Here is a 20,549-nt window from a genome sequence, read left to right as displayed (position 1 = left end):
GGTTGCAAATCATCAAGCGAAACTTTTTTTTTTTTTGTAAGATGTTTTGTGTTATTTTCACCGATTACGCTGTAAATGCTACTGAACCCCAAATCCTGAAAAATACAACGTATATGCCTTATAATTTCACACCTGTGCTCGCAAAGTATAAATAAATGCTGTAGGTTTATTTTAGGGACCTAGACTGTTTGTCAATACTGTGCTCTACCCTTGTGATCAATAAAGCAATCTTGAGATTATGAATTATAAGTTTTTTTGTTGGGTGCATTTATAAATATTTCATTGTGGGGGAGGGGGGGGGGGGGGGTGCTGAGATCACTGAACTGCAATGAAATATGGCTAGGACAGTGTGGCTGCAATGCCTAGGCCTACATGTTGGTTTGTCAGAGCAAGGCTAAATGATTACAAGTGATATATATTTATAATGACATTCTTCTTTGACTATGGGAAACAGAATAAATGTATGCATAATTCTAAGGGAAATGCTTTTTATACCGCCAATTATTGTAAATGATTTCCTGGGTAGTGGGTACTTAAACCACATAAACTATGGGGTATGTAGGCTCAATTAATTTGCATTTACCTACTTACCAGACGCTTTTATCAGTTTTTTTTTATCAGTTTGTACCTCTCGGTATATGAAGACATGATATTGGCGTTGTGAGAGAGTAGACCAGACCTTTCCCCCCATTAAATGTTAATGAATACGCTCTTCATTCCTTTATGGTACAACCTTCATTACAGAAGTAGTGTTACCTCGGCTCCAATAGGAATGTGTTCTGAATGTGGCTACACCATAGCCTGGGTGCCATCCGTTTGTACGCGTTCCACTGCCTTCTCGCTGGACAAACGATTGGATGGCACCCAGGCTAGCTACACCACTGTGAAGTGAGGAAATAGTTCTCCTGACGTAGCAGGCTCATAGAAGACCCCTCCCCCACTCAATGACATCAGCATGAAATGCTTAAATCTCCTTCCGCCATTTTAAAATCTGCCTTAACACGAGAATACACGGTCGTAGTCGTCGTGCGGCATATACAGATAGGTATAACGAATACATTTTACGTACGTTATTACCTTGGATCAATTATATTATATTTTTTCGAGTTTAATCAATTAAGTTTCTCAGGAGAAGAAAGATGCCGAGCCACCCGCTTCGCGTAGCGGTGGTGTGCTCGAGCAACCAGAACCGCAGCATGGAAGCTCACAACATCCTCAGGTAAAAATGAAAGAAGATATCACAAGTTGGCCGAAGAAAAGACGACAACAACCTGTCCCTTGTTTTTTTTCCTTTTAATGTAGTGAATTTTCACGATCCTTATCCATGCAGCGCAAAAAATCTCGACGTAAACTCAAAAACCCTTCAGCCGGGTCGTGGGTAAAACCTGACGTTAGCCGTTTAGAATATTAGCGAGAGAAGATATTTTAGGTGTAACTGACGTTTTTTCCAAACGGATAAGCATTAATTCGTGATGTACCATTAAGTTTGAATGGGAAAGTTCGAGCGATCTTTGTCATCCGACAACAACATATGGCATTTCCCTGTAATGAGAAGTCCACCGGAAGCTAGCTGAACAAAATGGAGTGCACTCAGGCTTTTTACAAGTTCATCAACTTCTGTCAGATACATTTCGCATTATTTTGATAAGCAACCTCTAGGAACTTTCAACATTGATAGTGAATGTGATTATTTTATAAATAGCTACAACCAGACCTGCAGTTAGGGAAATTAGATATAGTTTTACGGAAGCTATATGGTAAGTCTAATTGATTGCAAAAAAAAAAAGTGATTCATCTGACTTTACGGTAAGGATCTCAGTCAGTGGTGTCCTTTTCTTTACTGGGGTTCACAAACAAGACTATCCTCTCATTTTCTGTCTACCTGCTGTCTTCTCTCTAGGCAACGCATTCCTTGGCTTCCTTCTGTTCTGTCTTTAATCAGTTGTCTATCTCCACAGCAAGCGTGGGTTTGACGTGCGGTCATTTGGAACGGGATCACACGTGAAATTGCCAGGCCCAGCACCGGACAAGCCCAACGTGTATGACTTCAAAATCACTTACGCGGAGATGTACAACGATTTGGTCCGCAAGGACAAAGAACTGTATCCCCTGCACATAACACTGATTCGCACACGCATGTCTTCATTCACCTAGGCCTACATGCTTACACACACCTGCATACAGTAGTTAACCTGATTGCTGGGTCCTGTCTGATGTCTTCATTTAGGCACACAACTAATACATTTTCTTTTAGACTTGCAACTAATTTTCTTAAACAAGTTCTTCTCAAACAGCACACAGAGGCTGAAATTTAAAGGTCGTCGTTGAGGTTTAAAGTTCAGAGTAACAAGTCTAAAGTTGCAAGTAGGGACATAAATGTCATTTCGGAAACTAATTTATGGTACAAACATCTGGCACCTGTCACTTGATGGTTGTAAATCTTTTTTCTTTTTCCTTTTTAATGTCTAAAAGTCAAAGAACTACTCTTCTATCAGATGTCTATATTTTAGCAGTTCATCGGTATATTTTGTTGGTAGGCTAGTGGCAGTTTAGCCTGGCTCTACCTGCCTATTCCTCCCAATTTGGTTTTTGCTGGGATTACACCCTGGAAATTGTTCGTAAAATGGATCACTAGGCCATTTTGAGTGGCCTCCAATCAGTAACCAGTGGAGTGGCTAAGTGCAATGATGTTGAAGTTAGGCTTTCTATTAAAATGTAGTTACATCAATGGTGGCAGTGCTAGAGCTCAACGCAGCAATACAAACAGCAGTAGCAACACTAATAACATTGAAGAATTGCAGCATTAGCAAGAAGAATGTGTACATTTACTAATCAAGTGCAAATACATTGTTTCCAAACTGCCAACAGGGTTTGGAAAAAGGCAAATATATCAGTGTGCGCTGTTAGTGGTGAAGTAGGAAGCATAGCAATTCTCCAGTGGTCAATGCAAATTGGCTAAAGGCTGGTCCAGTGGTTTCAAAACTAACCCCTGGCCTACATGCATTAGGATGCAACAACTGGAAACAATACCAAATGGCCCAGACCCTATCAATTAACAAAGTTGATTTGAGTCTGGTTATGCCATGGTAGTAGCAGTTTTGGGTGAATGGTGGACTAAGAGGGGGCACAAAATGTCTAATGGAGATTCTAGGAGACTGCTAACACATCAGTGAGCCAGGTCTGTGGATGTGTTTTGTTCTGCCATCTGTCTCAACTGTGGCACTGTTTCATAAGAATCCTGTGGGTTACACATTTCAACTTTAAGCACAACACTGAGGTTTAGACAGACAATTAGGGTACAGACGACAAGGGAAAACACAGGTTATAGTATTGTTTACTCAAATAATGCATGTTAAGCACATGATTTACCATTGATATGCAATCCTGAATCAACATGTTTTGTTCATTATGTAGCTGTGAAAATCACTTTATTAAGTATGAAAAACAGGTTTGTATTGAAGAGAAAAAATACATACCTAGCCCAAACAGCAAATGTGGGTTTTCTTTTATCCTTGGTGGAGGAGGAAGTGAGAGCTTAAAATATTGTGGTAAAGCGGTATTTTTAATACAAATTAAGAAATGTTCATTTAAAATATGGTTTGACATTTTCTGTTTGTTTTTGCTTTGCCACTCTAAACCCTTTCAAAAAGATGTGTATAGAGAACACGTTTGTCATAGCTAGTTTTCCTTGGCATGTAGTTGACCTGATTTCATTTTCAAAGCAGCAATGAGTTTCCTGTGCTCAGGCAGATGGTTTGATTTTGGTTGGAGATTAGAGCCTGGCAGCCACCTACTGGTCAGTTCTTGTAAATTCACTTGTTTAGAATGATGGCAGTGCTTTGTCAACAGACACCACATTAGTAAGAGAAAGGGGGAGGAAAAAGGGTCACACTGCATTTTGATTTTACCCTTATCCAAAGACATCCCCCTTTTAGACATAGGTTTGACATATATATATATAGAAGGCAGTATTGTTTCATCGATCTGATTTACGTTTAGCCAAATATCCAGAGATTACCTTTTAAAATATTTTTTTTTTTGTGGGGGTAGGGGGCAGTTCTAGTTAAGAATAACTTCAGGCTTTCCAGGATTTTTTTTTAATTCATATACAGAGGTGATCAGGTATTTCGCTGTATATATCTCTGATCAAAACACTAGATACAATAGATGAACTGTTTCACGTGTGGAGTGTAATACCATTTGGCAGTAAATGGCCCGGCCATTGTTCCATGATCTAAATGTATTAATGTCTGCATGTGTTGTGTTGATTAGTGCAAATGTTGTGTGTTAACGTTGACATAGTGTAGTCTTGACCGGGCCTTTTTTACTACTACTTTTACATTTTTTTTCTGCTCATGGAAATGGGATACTTGCGATTTTAGACCTTTATTAGACCAGAATGTCAATCATAGTTGTTACTGGTAGTTATTTAGCAAGTATTTAATGGTGGCTGTGGGCTCACAGGGTTTAAGTGTTCAGGGTAGTTCATTATTTGGGCTGTCAGTTCAGTCCTCCCATGCCATTTCAAGAGTGGATTCTTGCAGTCAACTGCTGAGCACTAAACATAGTTCACAGAATTATGGCACATTTTTCCAAATAGAGGCCACATTAGCAAGAAAAAGAAAACTGTAAAAAGGGTGCTTGGTTGAAAACATAGTGCTGTAACCAGAATGTCTGACTGCCTCTATTCTATAGCTATTATTCTCCAATGTCCATTTAGAACTTGAACAGCATATAGTGTGGACCATTATATCCTAACCACAGCCATTGAGATATGCATGAATAAGAGTTGGCTACACACTTTTTTTTTTTTTGTAGACATTTCTTTTTTCTTTAAAAAAAACAGTAACTGACATAATCTGGGAAGAATGTCTATACCATGACTGGTTCCCCTACACAAATTCGAAATACCTAAAAACAGTCTTTGTCCAGATCAAATATAACTACCTATTTCCCATAAGCATGCAAGGCTTGATTCCCAGAATTGGGCAAAAACATTTATAATTTTTTTTTATTTCCCTCTTTGCTGGAAATTTCTCCTATCGTCTCCCCTTTTGAATTGTATGCCACTGGCACACAGTTGAAATTGATGTATGTCTGTTGTACTACCACTAGGGGGCATTAGAGTCTACTTTATTCACTCATCCACAGAGGGCAATGCAACTGTGTTGAGGGCTGGAGAGGAGGAGGGATACCTTTCTTATTTAATTTGCACAGTTACTTAAAATAGTTGCATCATGCTCTAGGGAGATGATTCATGAGCCTGCTATTTAAAGGTGCAGTCTGCAAATCTAATTACATACAATCTTTGTCAAATTCAGTGAGTTGCTTCTAATGGTTCCTCTAGCTGTCCGTTCAGTGTTTGCACTAAAAAACAACTCCAGTGTTCATTCGAATGAGAAACCTAGTGGCTCGGGCCGATCCATAAACAATCCCAGGCAATTAGTCATTCAGGAGCATGGAAGGGAGGGGTGTGATTTGATTGGCTGTTGAGCTCAAATATCAACAACTTTTCGTGAAACCGATTTGGCGACTGCATCTTTATAGGATGCACTTGAAAACTAAGCAGAAGCTGCCTCTGAATGGAATGCACATTAAGTGTTGGTGAATTACATAGTTTGGTAGTAACATTTAAAATAAGTGGAAGTATATTTTTCCCCCTTCTGTGCTTGTTTTTGATGTCTGTGTTTTTAGATAGATCGATAGATAAATAGGGAGGGAGGGGATGATGGAGACCACTGCACATTCCTGTAATCAATCATGCTTTTACACTGTTTGAGCGCCATTTCCTACATCTTGATTTCCTTAACCCAAGCCACCCCTCAGATACACACAGAACGGAATCCTCCACATGCTAGATCGCAACAAGCGCATCAAGGCACGGCCAGAGCGATTCCAGAACTGCAAGGACCAGTTTTGCCTGGTCATCACCTGTGAAGAGAGGGTCTACGACCAGGTGCTGGAGGGTGAGTGCTAGATATTTTGCATACTAGCATTTCTGTAAGACATTTTGTGAAGCCTTCACCTCGTTAAATCACTTCAAGCCATTGAGGGAACCTTTAGGTTGTGTTTTAAGTGTGGCTGCGCACACTGCAATGATGGTTAACATTGTGTCGGTGAATTATAAAATTGTGATTTCTGTCTTTGTCTCTTGGGTATTTGCTTGTATCTCTTCAATCACAATCTTTCCCTTCTCCTCTTGTCTGCATCCATCCATCAATTATGTCTTCTGACCATTTTTTTCTCTATCTCTCACCCTCTCCCCCTTTCTCCCTCTGCACATCTTGTCCTCATCTCCAGAACTGAGCTCCCGTGAGCAGGAGTCTTTCCAGCCGGTGCACGTGATAAATGTGGACATTCAGGACAACCACGAGGAGGCCACTCTCGGAGCCTTCTTGATCTGTGAGCTCTGCCAGTGTGTGAGTATCACAAAGCTGTGGCCTGCGCCTTTCAAACCAAGGCTTCCCCGCCCTGCTCCTGAAGCCTCCCTATCTTCTGTCTATTCTGGCCTAACACCTGATTAAAGTCTGTTATTATAATGCTCTTGATTTGCTCAATTGGGTGTGCTCAGGTAATCAAGAGTGGCTCTGATGAGCTCGGTTTGGTATGTTGGTAGGGAAAGATGGAAGCTAAAACAGAAGCCTTGTTTCAGACAGACACTACATGTGCTCTAACATTCATATGTAGAATAGTCGTGTGTATATGGAGTGTAAATCTCACTGTGAATGTATAATCATTCTTTACTGTGTTAAGAACATATGGATATATTCATTAGTGTACCAATATAGTGCTGGCACAAGTTCATCTGGTGTCTCTATGTATTATATTTATATATAAGTTATACCTTTATGTCTGTTTACCCTGCACTGAAAGCCACAGAAGTCATTCAGACCTTCCACCCATCATAAAATCCAGTTTGAAGATTTTAAAATGTTCTGACTAGTCTTGTCTTCCCTCCAAACATCTGCCTCAGATCCAGCACACTGACGACATGGAGAACGAGATGGACGAGCTGCTGCAGGAGTTTGAGGAGAAGAGCGGCCGGCCCTTCCTCCACACCGTCTGCTTCTACTGAGCAGCTGGCTGCTCGATGCGCTGTGCCGTGATGTCACAGCACTGTCTACCCCAAAGTCACACATTCATTCGCACAATATACACATTCATGCCGTGGAGGTGGTGGTGGGATACCCACAATGCAACATCATGCCCCCTTGCCTTTCTCTTATGACCTCCCACCCCTCCAAGTACATAGGAAGGACACTGCCTCCCATCCCCCAATACTCCAGGGAGGCAGGGGCAGTTGATCGGTTATGGTGCATTTACCTATGTCACTAAAGGAGGGAGGTGGCGTAAAGCGTTTTGTTTACGTGGTGAGAGTTGGGCTTTGTGCAGAGGTAGAGAGGTGGAAACCACCCACCTGCCCACCCATCATTTGCACAGCCTTGTAGGGATGCAAGTTTAAGGTGCAATATCCCCCCTCCCCGTCACTGCTCAGTGATGCTTGGTGTGTGGGGGCTACTAACATTGGTGAACCCACTCACATCCCAAGTCCTGTTTTACTTTCGCTATATCAATTAACAAGGTTACGGGTCACCCCATTCTAATCTAAGACCTCTGCCCCTGCACTGCTCCATCACCCTCTCTGACATGGATAAGACCTCGGCAGAAGAGCCCCCCTCTCTTTCCCTCTCTCTTTCTTTCTCTCCCAGTGCTCCACTACTTCTGTTTCCCTTCTGAGGACTGATAGGTCTACTGTAAGTACTTTAAGTGTAACAATAATTTTTAATTTTTCCTTTTTTTTTTTGCTTATGTCATACGTGTGATGCCCTGGGATGTGCAAATTGAACAGAAGTTTGATTTCTATTTTGTGTGTGCGTGTATGAGAGGAGAGCCTTAGAAGACGACGTGTAGTGTTGTGATGTGAGTGTGCTTACTTCTCGAGTGTTTAAGCGAAAAGGGGTTGATGTTGAGCTAACTGATGGAAGGCAGTGAGTTAATGATGGCATCTTTATAATTCAATTGCATTGTTTTGATAAATATTTTAAACCTCAGATTTGTGATCTGCTCAGGGGGGAAATAGTTTTTTTTTTCTTTTTTGTACATTAAGCAAGACTACAAAATATTGAATTATTGCAAACTAAGAGCTCAGTCCAGAGTGCCTGAAAATCTTTGTGTAAATAATATGAATCTGCTAAAGGAATAAATGTCTAGCAAAAATCAATTTGTGTTTTGTGGCTTTTTATTAACAGGCTATTTGTTAGGCAGTGAACATACCATTTGCTTCTCAGTCTGGCAATAGAATGAATGTTATTTATTCTATTAATGTTAAAATTCTTAATAGAATGACGAGCTGTCTTGAGGCTGTCTTTTATTTGAATAAAATATTTGACCTCCGATTTTGGGCTCTATAGGAATCTTTCAATGGGTGGAAACACTATGGAGTGGTGACGGGTGACCGCTACAGCGTGTCAAACCTGCAAGACAAGGGGGAACAGAAAGTGAGTTTAAGAGTGCAAGGTTGTCGGAGTCGATGATGAAAAGGGTTCTCCACAGAAAACTGTGTGAGGTGGTAGTGAGGGATGGGTGATGTAGAGTACCTTGGCCTTCTTGGGATGCCCTTGGGACTAAAAGGCCTCCAATGACGTTGAAATTGACGTTGTGGAGACCTTACAGGCAATATTTCAGGCAATATGTCCACTAAGCACTGCTGACCCAAGTAAAAGTCAGGTTTACTCGCAGTGTTACCTTGAGTGTTAATGTGGGGTACGACTTATCCAATGTAGTAAAGAACAAGAACTGTAAGCACAAACCTAAATGTGATAAACAAATACAAATCAAGTAGGCTATACTGTTTAAATGACAAGCAGATTCAACAGAGACGGGATGATTTTCAGAGTTTCATAAAGATTTTGGACTGACCATGAAATGTGGTCCTAAAACAGCTTTTCAGTTTAGAGCTACAGATGGTTATAATAAATGCTGATTTTAACTTAATATACTGCATTCAACAGATAACAGAACAGCACTGCACACAGGACACCTAAGCTCAGTAATTGACATTCGCTAAAGTGCCAATCCTCCACTGGTGTCCGCACCTCCCTTGCTTTTAATGCCTGACAGCGAAGTCGCCAATTAAGTGAATGGGTGGCTGTCACAGGCGAAGCCCTGCCCCAAAGAATGGTGCAGAATACCAATTTGATCTGCAATGTCACTCGTCACAGGGGGAGCATGTGCTTACCGATGTGATGTAGCATTGTATCAATTACATGAAGCCAGTTTGGTCCAGTGCGCATTAGGCCTACAGCAAATTGCTGGCAAACATCTGCATTTTTGCAGATGCACAGGCTATGTCACATCCTGTTGCGCTGTGATGAGTATTTCACTGCGTGTTTCTGTGTAGATAAGAAGCCAACACGCTGAAATAATTTCTGGAGGCTTACAACCTTCGGTGTAGCTTACAGAGCGCAGGTTCTCACTGGTCTCTTGCTCCAACGAGTCAGTTGCTGTGTGATCTCTGAATCGCAGGGTGGGAGGATCCAGTGTTTGCCTGCGCAAGTGCTGTAATCTTCCTTACTGTTGGATACCGAGGGAGATGTACGCTATAACAGTTACGACACAACTGTCAACCTGAACTTACCACAGATGCTGGAGACAGAAAACAAGCAACAAGCGTCGGTGGCTAGAAAGAGACAAGTTTTCCTCGACAGAAAATGAGCTACGCGCCATGGGAATCTTCATCTTGAGTCGCTTTTTGGAACGGTCTTAAGGCGCAGTGCATCTGTAACAGAGAGGATACCTTTTCCAATCTGTTTTCTCGCGTTTTTCATACGCCAAACAGCAGCGCCACTACTCAACACAGAGCTCGCAGGTGGAGGTGCGTGTGTGTCATCTATGGCGGGGATGTGAGGCGACAGGAGAGACCGCTCGCTGAATCCGCCGAGCACCGTGCCTCCAGCTTGCCAGCTGAGAGGGAAAGCAGGGTCGTGCCCCAGAGGCAGCTCCATCTGTGAGCGCCTTCAACCGAGGACAGCTGTTATTTCAGCAGTTGGAACCATTGGTGAAACCTCAACTGCAGGGTAGACGTAGAGAACCGTCGAGTTTGGGAAGTTTTGCACATAATTCTAAGCCCCATGATCTTTATGATTATCGGGGCTGCCATTGTAGTGGTAAGAAGACTTTTCCGCTTACACACCCACTTCCCCCAGTTCTAAGAGTAACGCGTCTCACAGAACTGGCACTTCTGTGCATTTTCTTTCCTTTTGGATATATGTAACTCCAGTGACTGCTTGTACTAGATCAACAGGCCCCTTCAAATAATTGACGTATTTGTAAGGGTATAGACCGCGGACATTTTTATGTAAATTATTTACAGCGGATTTTTTTTTATTTATTTTTTTATTGAAATGTAATTTATAGCGTTCTGTTTGTGTCACCGGCAAACTGCCCTTTCGGCCAGTTATGTACCAGTTGACTTGGATGGTTCTTTGCAGGCGGTAGCGTGTTTAACGGACATGAACGCTCTTCTGGATCGCTTTCACAACTATATCTTACCACATTTAAGAGGAGAGGACCGCGTGTGTCATTGCAACTGTGGAAGGTAAACCAAAACAGCTCGGAGATTGTTAGAATTAAGCATGGTTGTGCATCCTTATAATTTATGAGCGCTCCTTAATGATTTCTTGAATAAAGTTCTTCCCCGGCCTTAAATATATTTTAGAGATATACATTGACACCTGCATTACTTTCATTTCCTTTATAACATAGCTTACCTTTACACATAGAACTGTAAACAAATACAAATAGAAAAAGGAAAATTATATCAGTTTTCTCCACCTCATGCTTAAGGATTGTTTAAACAAGTTGTCAGTATTAACTATTGATTATTTGTCAAGTGCTGTGAGTGGATGTGTCTGCAGACCTCAAGATTGCTAGGCTTGTAGTGATCTACACCTAGCCAGTATGGTCTTTTCTCTGGTTTCTGACTACATGCATGACAGGAAAATGTCATCCTATGTCTACATTGTTTGTTAGACATAGAAAGGCTGTTTTCACATATGTGTGATTTGATCTGTTCTGAACCCTTGGATGTCTCATTTGCACATTATGTGAAATATGACATGCTCTCTCCAGTCTCAAGTTTTATTTGGGCTGCATTCTTGGATGCAACCACATGCTCTCCAATGCTCTCCAAGTGTGCATTATTATCCAAGCTCCTTGGATGGTCAACAATATCGCATGTAGGGACATTGTTTTTTTTTTTACTATGTTCATAGGTGATTAGTCAAAGTTAAGACCCTGTAAAATAATGTCTTCTTTCATGGCTTGTTGATTTCATAGGGTTGGCGCAGGTTATAAAGTATGCTGTTCCACCAGGAGATTGTGTAAGGTTACTGTATAGGTTGCAAACGAGAAACTTATTTAAAGAGGACTCTCCATGTAAAATCCATTCATAAAATCTAATTTCATAAGAAGAGTCTTACATCACCAAAGGAAAAGTGCATAGACGTCTTTAAGCTTCAAGCCCTTCATGCATGTGTCTGTTCTATGCATCTTCATTGTCATGTGGTTTGCCACTATGCCATAGACTGAACAAGTGCCTTAGACAGACTGCCATGCAATGTACTGCATGTACCTTCATGAACAAGGAGTTCACCTACCAGTTTGTTTGCATTGGGTTTGGTTGATGCTTAAACACTACTATCAACGTTGCAGCTTTTGTTATGTGAATGCAGAGAAAATCGGGTGAATCATTTCCGATTTTATCCTCCTCCAAACGGTACAGTAGGAAGAGTTTGTCTTCTTTTAACTCTGTTTAGAGATACTGGATGTATCTTTTAACTAAGTATGAAATGACCTGGCCCATTGGGATGAGTAAAACACTAAGAGGCAAAAAAAAAAGTATGAGCAGCTGAAAATCTCATATTAATGACCCTCCCCTGATAGATGAATTCAAGGTAATGCTTCATCTGTGTGTCTGCCTGTTCAACTGGTTCGCTGCTGTCAGGGCTTTCTTAAGAGCTTCACACTGTTTCCTTAATCTCCCTCGTAACCAAACACACTCCCACGCAACACCCAGTAACTGTATTCTAAGACTCTGCTGGTCTCTTAAAGGCATTGTGCTTTATGAAACAAGATGTTTGTACATGTTTTATAAGAAAATGTCTCACCAAAGCTGCAAGCGAGGATTGGGTGTATATATCTCTGCTGCTGTGTGTTTTAGAGGATGCCAGGCGGCTGGTGCCTGTGAATACTTCATGCTGCCGTGTAACTAATTTTGTTTGCTGCACAGCTGACTCGTTTTGAAAGCCCCCCCTGGTGTTTTTTGGCATTTCCAGTGGCAGTGAATTTCCTGAGGGGTGAAGGAGGTGGGGGGAGAGGGAGGGATGGAGAGAGTGAGAGCGAGAGAGCTGCTGCAGCATATATCCCACCTACTCAAACCCCAGGGCCTTAACTAGAAGTATTGGGCTTTTCTCTCCCTCAAAATCTCTCACACCCTGCCAGTTCTGTTTGTCTCTCCCTCGCATAGACACACACACATAAACAAGCCTATGTTATCGTGTACACATCTGTATCTGTGTGTGTGTGTGTGTGTGTACTTTGATGCTTCAGCCACACTATCAAACCATCTACCTGTATCTACTGTTCCCTAAGCTACTGCCTCTGATCTCTGTTTCTCTGTTTGGATAATTCTTTCCACTCTGTTGCTCTCTTCTCCTCTCTGTCTCCCTTCACTGGAACCATTCTCTCATTGTCTCTCTGTCTTTCTCTTCTCTCCTCTGCCTTCCACCTCCCTCCTCGTATACGGTATTTCTCTCATTCTATCTTTAACCCTGTATCTCTCCTAATCCCCTTTTTCAGTTGCTCTCATTCCTCTCTATCGCTCTCTTTCAACCCCCTTCCCCATTACTGCATTGTGCTTATCTGGCAGGTTCAGTGTTAGGCCCATGCCCGTGTTGTAAGAGTCTGTTGGCCACCCAGGGGATTATGGGTGCAGTTGTCTGTGATGCATTCCTTCAGCATCCCAGAAGCCCTCATTAGACCCAGCGGGCCCCTGGTTATGCAGCCCGCAAACCCACAAAGCCATTACACTCTCCTCATCTTGCAAACGCACGGAGGGAGAGCGCCTTGTTGCTTGAATGATGATGAATTAAAGCGTTTCTCCCACACCCTCTTGCCCATTTCTCTCTCTGCATCTCTCTCCTTTTCTCTCCTTTCATTCCTCCAGCCCCCCCCCCCCCCCCCCCTCTCTCTAGCTCCTTGGCTTTTCTTTAGTTCCCATAAATCGGTCCGCCTGCTCTCTTCACACAACCTTTATTCCCTGTCATGACACATGAAAGGCGATATTAATTATCTTTCCCTCACTCTTTTCTCTTTCTATTCATTGGTCCTCTGTCTCACTCTGTGGTATTCACCTCTCTACCTGTTCCTCGCTTCCTCTTGTGTACCTCTGCCATCCTCGCTCTCCTTCTTTCCTCTCTTCATTTGATTTATTTCAGTGGAAAATGCCTTCTTTGGCATGACTATAATGCACTACGGTACTGCCAGAGCACAAAATAGTACAAACAGACACAGGAACAAACATCAGCATTCTCTGTCTTCTTCCTTCTCTCCCCCCCCCCCTCTCTCTCTCCCTCTTTCTATCTCTCCCTCCATTACGCCATTTATGTACTGTTCTGTTCACCCACTGATAGTCTCCCTCTCCCTCTCCCCAGGCACCATGTGCACTACGTGATCCCGTACGATGGGGACCAGTCCCTGGTGGACTCCACGGAGAACTACTTTGTGAGCAGTGGCATCACCAAGCAGGAGATGGACCTGATGCTGGGCCTACTGCTGGGTTTCTTCCTGAGCTGGCTGCTGCTGTGGCTGGACGGAGTGGTGCAGTGTGCCCTCAGGGCCTGGAGAACCAGCCCACACCATGGTGAGTCTGTGGAGGCTGCATGGAGGTATTATATAAACCTAGAGAGAGAGAGGCAGGTTAACATTCCCCTTCATTTCGATAAACAATGCTATGGTAGCTACTTTAGACAAGGAAGAATGAAAATTACCCCCTATATCTTTTTTCATGATTCCCAGTTTTGGTGCCAAGATATGTAGAGCCAGTCGCCTGAGCTCAATGACACCACATGACTGATGACCACGGTAACCAAAACCCTTGGCTTTTTGGCCATACTATCTATGGGAAACAAACCTCCTGACATCAAAATAGCTCATGTTCACAGGCTGAATCTAAGCCCTAAAGCCTGAGCCCCTATAGCAGGCCTGTCAGTGTGTCCCATGACCATTTGCACCCCTCTACAACCAAACTCTATGTATTGCCTCCTACTGGAAGGGACTACTCTAGAGGCCTTTCTGCTGAGCTCCCTCAGGTGGTAAATATCAGCAATATATTTCTCAGTGGTCACAGGATTAATCACGACAAACAACAATGCTAGGTTAACATATAGCTGACCAAAATAGCTCAGAATCTGTGTTTCTGGTTCAATGTTCCTGGTGATGGCATCATCATATTAATTAAGTTGTATAGCTCACTTTATGCCCTCAAGATCCAATCAGCCCTGGAATGTGTTAGTTCTGACATGATTTGCCTCTGCTTCTGGTATTAACAATGAAGAGAGAGCATGATTCGTCCCGTCACTCTGCCTTAATTGTCTGGGTTGACGCAGAAAAAATGCTGTCTTGAGACTGAGTGTAACACAGATGCGTATGTGTATGAGTGATAGGTGAGAGTGTGTGGGAGAGTGAGTGAGTCAGGCACTTTATTCCGATTCCCGTTTCTTCCAGAGGTCCCTTCGATCTCTGGAGCTTTGTATGCACGTCATAAATGTGTCACAGCGGAGTGCCAGTGGTCAAATGGAGGCTCTTTGAAGTTTTCAGTGTCGTTGATGTGGTCCATCAAATCAAGACAAGGGCTGACGGGTTGGTCCTGATCAGTTGAAATGCCCTACAAGACACCTCTAATGTAAGAGTGGAGCGAGGGCATAAAGCATCCGAGGAGAGTGAAATTGAGTGTGTGTGAGAGAAATAGTTGTGAATGGCATAGCCAGTAATTGTGCAAGTGTATGAGTGTAGTGTTCGAAGGGAGTGTGATTGAGTCTTCGGGTAACTATAAGTGAGTGAGAGTGAGACATTGCAGGGCTTGATTATACTGTGCAGTCACTGGATTATATTACTTTTGTTAAGGTTGTATGGGGCTGTTCCACACCTCCAGAGAGAGAATGCTGAAAATGTGTATGGAGCAGTACAGTGTGATCTGAAGGGCCAACCCACACTACAGTAGGTGGGAGAAGTAGAGAGAGGTAGAGAAAAAAAGACATTCTTATGGAGTGCTGCTGTATGAAGGATTGAGATGGGAGCTGGCATAGAGGAAGTGTGTGAAAGAGGCTGTGGAGCAGTGAGAAGGGAAGTGTGGGCCAGAGAAAAGAGGGACCGTATGAGTCAGACTATAGGTAATCACTGCTTTGGCTCAACAGTGAACTCTGGGATCAAGCCCACACTAGGGCACGCAGTGTAGGCTCAAGGAAAAGTGTATGTGTGTGTGTGTGTGTGTGTGAGAGAGATAGAGAATGAGTCAGTGTGTGCGTGTTTGTGTATGAGACAAAAAGGGAAGAGGCAATAAGTGAGTACTTGCATGTGTGTGTGTGTGTGTGTGTGTGTGTGTGTGTGTGTGTGGGTGTGTGTGTGTGGGTGTGTGTGTGTGTGTGTGTGTGTTTGTGTGGCTGGCGTGCGTGTGTGGTGTGCGCGTGTGTGCGTGTTGAAATGAGAAAGGGAGTTAGTGTGTTTGAGTGAAGGAGGGAGAGCAGATAGTAATAGCTGCTGGGTTGGATTGAGTTGGATGGATACAGAGTGACCTCGAAACTACAGTGAGGAGCTTGCAGTGGAGAGTGTGGTGATTTGGCAGTTTATCAGTGTTGTGGCTATGCTGTGGCCCTTTGCCATGCCTTTGCAAGTCTCTCAGTCTAAAAGCCCCCCCCCCCCCCACACACACACACACTGAGAGAGAAAGACAGTATGTCAATGTCAAAGTGAGAGAGTAAACGAGTGAACAAACATGTGTGTGAGCTTAAGTAATCATGCAAAAGCATGTTTGGCTGTGTTAACTCCAGTGGTCTTTGTTCTTGCGCTGTAAATATGTGGCAGTGTTGGCGTCCTGCGATGCCAGCTGGGTTTTTTCTGCCAGCACGCACAGAAATCTGGAAATGGCTTATCTCATAGTCTTGCAGCAGAAGGTGCTATTATTGTTTATGGTCATTGCTAAAATGATAACAGAACAATAACAACAACAACATAAAAACAATAATAATAACAAGTGCTTCTCAGTGCAATGCAATAGAAGACACTGTAGTGTCAGGATGCCAGAGAAGTGTATAGGACATTAAGCAAACCAGATCTTGATGAAGTACTTTGGGCATATTTGATGCCTGATAAATGTGGACACAATGAGGGATTGGGACTCTGCCACTGCAATAACTGCCTGAAAGCAGACCATAAAACCCATAGCTCCATTTGATGGGATTACAGCAAGAAATGGATTCGTTGGAGGGCAGTTCTGATTTTTATTTATTTATTTTTTCCCCATTTATTTATTTTTTGCAAATGTAATTCATTTGCTTAAAACTGCAGCAGTATGGGCGATTTTCCTCTCGGTACAGGCCTGTCAAATGTTTCCCAAGGCATTGAGCAGATGACTCAGTCACACGGCCCACTTTGTCAAGGCCTTCCTCGGATTACCACCTTACATTTCCCCCAAATATTACATTGGCTCAGCAAATATTTGGCTTTGGTGCCACAGCAGTTGTAGGGAAATTATGTGTGTTTTGTGAAAACTGTCGGCAGCTCTGTCTGCATTAGAAAAGCTAATTTTCTTTTTGTGCGTGTCGGTGTGTATATAAATGTGCGCACATACATACACCGCCATTTGTTTGGTATCTATGTTCTGGCATTAGGGAGACTGTAGATATAGCTGGGTGGTGTGGCGAAGATGTTACAACTGACCTCTGTAACAATGTCTACCCATCAAATGATCTGTCTATGCACTCCTCACTAAGAGATTTAATATGATTTTTAAACCATTTTAGTTATTCATCTTGATGGTAATTTGTACAATGGAGACTTAGTCAGGCAATGGTAGATATCATGAGGACATAAAGTTACACATGAGAACACAGGTACATTCAGGGATTCTTCTACTTAAGGACAGTGAGTGAAAGAAGTCTTTTTTTCACTCTATGTGTAAAATTAGAAATCGAACCTCGGAAATCGTATGATGTGGGTCTACCCAGAAAGCTGTTGTTTTTCTATATTCAGAATTGACAACATATTCATCTACTTAGGATTGACAACATACTCATCTACTTATATACTACATTTGGATATAAATTATTTCTATTTTTGCTGCCTGGCTGGACTCTATATATGAATGTTTTATTAAATTCCTCAGTGCAGAACGAGTTAGGAATTGAATAATAATTATAAGTCTGTTTCTAGGATGGTATTTCATTTTACAAAATTGCAATTATGGAAAGTAATTAATCTCTCTTGCTTTTTTCTCTCTCTCTCTCTCTCTCCCTCACCCTGTTAACTTCACACTATCTAACACCCTCTTGTTCCGTCTCGTCAGTAAAAATTGAAATGGGAAGTTTCCTTCTCTTGCCATCTACCCTGCTCTCCTCCCCGCCCCTCTTCCGTCTTCCCTCTCCCAGGCAAATAAGTCATCTTCATCATTTGTTCACATTTATCGGCCCAATTTAATAAAGAGGCCCATGGTGCGAGAGGCATGGCCTGGATTTACAGTTCAGGGGCACGAGCGCCCACGCAAGTTCTCATCAATCTCTGGTACTACATGGGTCACGTAATGGCCATACATGACACTAACGTCACACGTCACCGGTGCTCAGTCAAAATGAAATAGCCTGCTGTCCTACAGAGCAAGGTTAGGGCTACAGGGAAAAAGGTTAAGTGTTTAGTGGAAGTGGGATCAGAGGGAGAGTAGTCACTTAGGCGATGAAAGTTCACAGTCTGGAGTCAGCTCGTTGGAACTGTGGACTAGAATCATCTCAAACAAATGATGCAAACTGCACATTCTAGCTTTTTCTCAGAGACCCCCCCCCCCCCCCCCCCCCCCTCCAAAATGTCCACTCAAACTTCTATATACATGAACTTTCGAAAAAAGCCTTTTTAAAGCCTCTTGCTCCCACCCACATTAAGACCTTATTTCCAATTGGTTGTCTCCTGAGCAATAGAGGTGGAGCATACAGTAATGTTTGTATTATTTTATAAATGTTTAGTGTCTAATCTAATAATAGTTGTTTTTGCATAATCAGTAATCAGGAATCCTACAAGTTTCAAAGTCTAATTTCTCCTCCTTTTGTCCACGTGTCTCATAGACATAGTGCCGTGGGGGTGGCTGTCTCGTGTGTGTAACCTGCGGGACCTGCGCAGACGGATGCAGCTGCGGCTGCTGGAGGACTCTGGGGGGAACATGGTGCACATCAAGCAGAAGCTCTACCACAACGGCCACCCCAGCCCCCGCCACCTCTGAGACAGGACCCCCCCCCCCCCCCCAGACACGGCCCAGCACGCCTTTGACTCCACCCTACTTCAGTGCCCTGATGGCCCACCATGCAGAACCTGTTCCAGCAGTTAAAGGGGCGGACAGACAGACAGATGGACGGCTCGCCTCACACCTGCACCAGAGGCCTCCCACTTCTCTTCACCTTTCACCTGTGTCTCGTACCAATCCATCTCTCTCATTTCCCCTCACAGAAGACGTCCCTGACTCAGAGAGGCCCATATGACTCCTCTTTAGCCACTGCCTACAAGATCCATCTCAGCATGACTCCCTCTCCAGGTCTGAGTTCAAGCATCCCCCTGAGACAAGTTGCTTCAACCATGACACCCACCCATCATGTCTTTAAGGCAGACATCTGCCGTCCCACACTTGAGACCACACATCCACCTTAAACCATCAACTTTACCTTCTTCAGATATCACCTCTATTGATTGATTGATTAGTTTATTGACAACACATCAGCTTTTTCCTTTACAGGAGCACTGTTCTTCCTGTGGTCAAACAAAACATATATTCTTTTTACATTTTTCTCATTTTCCTCTATTATCACCAGTCAGTGGTGGTGCATCAGTTGTGACACCTCTGCAATCTTAGGATTTGGTGAGACAGTTCACAACACCATGATTATTCAAAAACCTCTAATTGACACCAGCACAGCTTAGACCACCTTCACACAACCTTCAGTCGACCTTCCCGTGGCCTTCATTGGTTTTGTCCATTGATTCCTTAGGTGGCCATTCTTAGAAAGAATTCTAGTATGTGATGTCATCAGCAAGAATGTGTGTGTTCTTTATGGGGGTAGGAGCACGAGTGGGGAGGGGGATGTCGAAGGAGGTGTACAGTAACCTTTGCTTGCAGGTCTTTTGTAGAGTAGGTGTCTACTTTGCTTGCAGTAGTCTGCTTTTAATCGGTCCTGTCTGTGAAAGTGAGTGTGTGTGTGTGTGTGTATGTGTGTTTGTGTAAATGAGGTGGGAGGGAGTCGAGGTTCATATATTTTTGATGTCTCCATTTTTCAAAAGGGATTTTGTGCCCAGGGAAAATGTTTGTTAGTGTCTATTTTGGAGAATCCGCATGTTTATATATATATATATTAAAAAAAGAAACTGCGGGGGAGGGTACGTGCAGGTGCTAATGAAACATTAGTGAGGTTCTGACTTTTTAAACAAGCAGGGTTTGGGTTTAACTGAAAAGAACCTTCATAGTCAAAATCAATGTTGTAAATATATATTTTTTCTTTGATCGACTATGTCGTTTGAGTTTTGGGTAAAAACTGAATGTTTGCAATACGTTGGAAAGGATTTAGGGAGAGAGGAGGGCCTTAAGGTTTGGTGAGAGCAAAGTACTGAAGGACTGTTCTGGTAAATGATTCATGCACTTAATGAATTATGGGTATTACTTTGGCTGCCTTTGAATGTCCCTTGTGGAGATTGTTTCAACTAACACACATACATCGCCACTAATATGTCTGCTTATGTTGGAGTCGGACCTGAGAAAACCAATGGAAGAATCTTTCACTGTCACGTAGCAGGATCCGCTTTATGTTTGCAGTAACAGACCAGATTGTACGGGTCAGTAACTGACACCAACAAAATGGACCTTGAGTTTTTAACTTAGCCATAGTTTGAAATAAGGTAGACAGATTTGAAACCCGTAAGTTAGCTTCGGAACGTAGGCTTTCGAAAATATTGGAGGGCTGTTAATGCGGTTTGAAGAATGAGTGTACATATGTGCACATGCAGAGAAACTACATTCCAAATGACAGCAACTCAATATGAGGGTAATAGAGAAAGGGCAGTAAATACAGCGATGAAAATATTTTTAAAACAATTAGTCCTTGCATTTTAGTGCATGAACATCAAAAACGTACATGTTATAGACACAAATGTTGCAGATCTGAACTAGTGTCTCTGCAGTGTAAGAGGTATGTGGTTTTAGATGTGTGTCTACATTGAGAAATGTGCTTTGTGTGTATTAGGAT

The 20,549-nt window shown here is 42.7% G+C and overlaps 2 protein-coding genes across 3 annotated transcripts; both read left to right on the top strand.

The window, feature by feature from the left end:
• Positions 1-988: 988 nt before the first annotated feature.
• Positions 989-8,221, top strand: ssu72 (SSU72 homolog, RNA polymerase II CTD phosphatase). 2 transcript variants are annotated; one of them, XM_080845779.1, is made up of 6 exons: positions 1,009-1,045; positions 1,130-1,219; positions 1,959-2,102; positions 5,827-5,966; positions 6,301-6,419; positions 6,974-8,221. In XM_080845779.1, exons 2-6 carry the CDS (start codon positions 1,140-1,142, stop codon positions 7,073-7,075), a joined length of 585 nt encoding a protein of 194 aa, XP_080701905.1. In that variant the 5' UTR covers positions 1,009-1,045; positions 1,130-1,139; the 3' UTR covers positions 7,076-8,221. The 2 variants fall into 2 exon arrangements, with proteins under 2 accessions (XP_080701904.1, XP_080701905.1); XM_080845778.1 differs by having other exon boundaries at positions 989-1,219.
• Positions 8,222-10,130: 1,909 nt separating this feature from the next.
• Positions 10,131-18,541, top strand: tmem240b (transmembrane protein 240b; the record flags this gene model as incomplete). Its single annotated transcript, XM_080845451.1, has 4 exons — positions 10,131-10,166; positions 10,491-10,597; positions 13,713-13,921; positions 18,387-18,541. The coding sequence occupies 4 exons, from the start codon at positions 10,131-10,133 to the stop codon at positions 18,539-18,541; spliced, it is 507 nt and encodes a 168-aa protein (XP_080701577.1).
• Between the last annotated feature and the right edge of the window lie 2,008 nt (positions 18,542-20,549).

Source organism: Sprattus sprattus, assembly GCF_963457725.1.
Source record: "Sprattus sprattus genome assembly, chromosome: 10".
Classification (NCBI taxonomy): domain Eukaryota; kingdom Metazoa; phylum Chordata; class Actinopteri; order Clupeiformes; family Clupeidae; genus Sprattus; species Sprattus sprattus.
This window is presented reverse-complemented; position numbering and strand designations above follow the sequence as displayed.

What these genes read in the sequence shown, in the direction of transcription:
- ssu72 (XM_080845778.1), top strand. Translation starts at nt 1,140, where the DNA reads ATGCCGAGCCACCCGCTTCGCGTAGCGGTGGTGTGCTCGAGCAACCAG. An exon ending in GAAGCTCACAACATCCTCAG is followed by an intron (nt 1,220 to 1,958) that starts GTAAAAATGAAA and finishes CTATCTCCACAG; the next exon opens with CAAGCGTGGGTTTGACGTGC. An exon ending in TCTGTGAGCTCTGCCAGTGT is followed by an intron (nt 6,420 to 6,973) that starts GTGAGTATCACA and finishes CATCTGCCTCAG; the next exon opens with ATCCAGCACACTGACGACAT.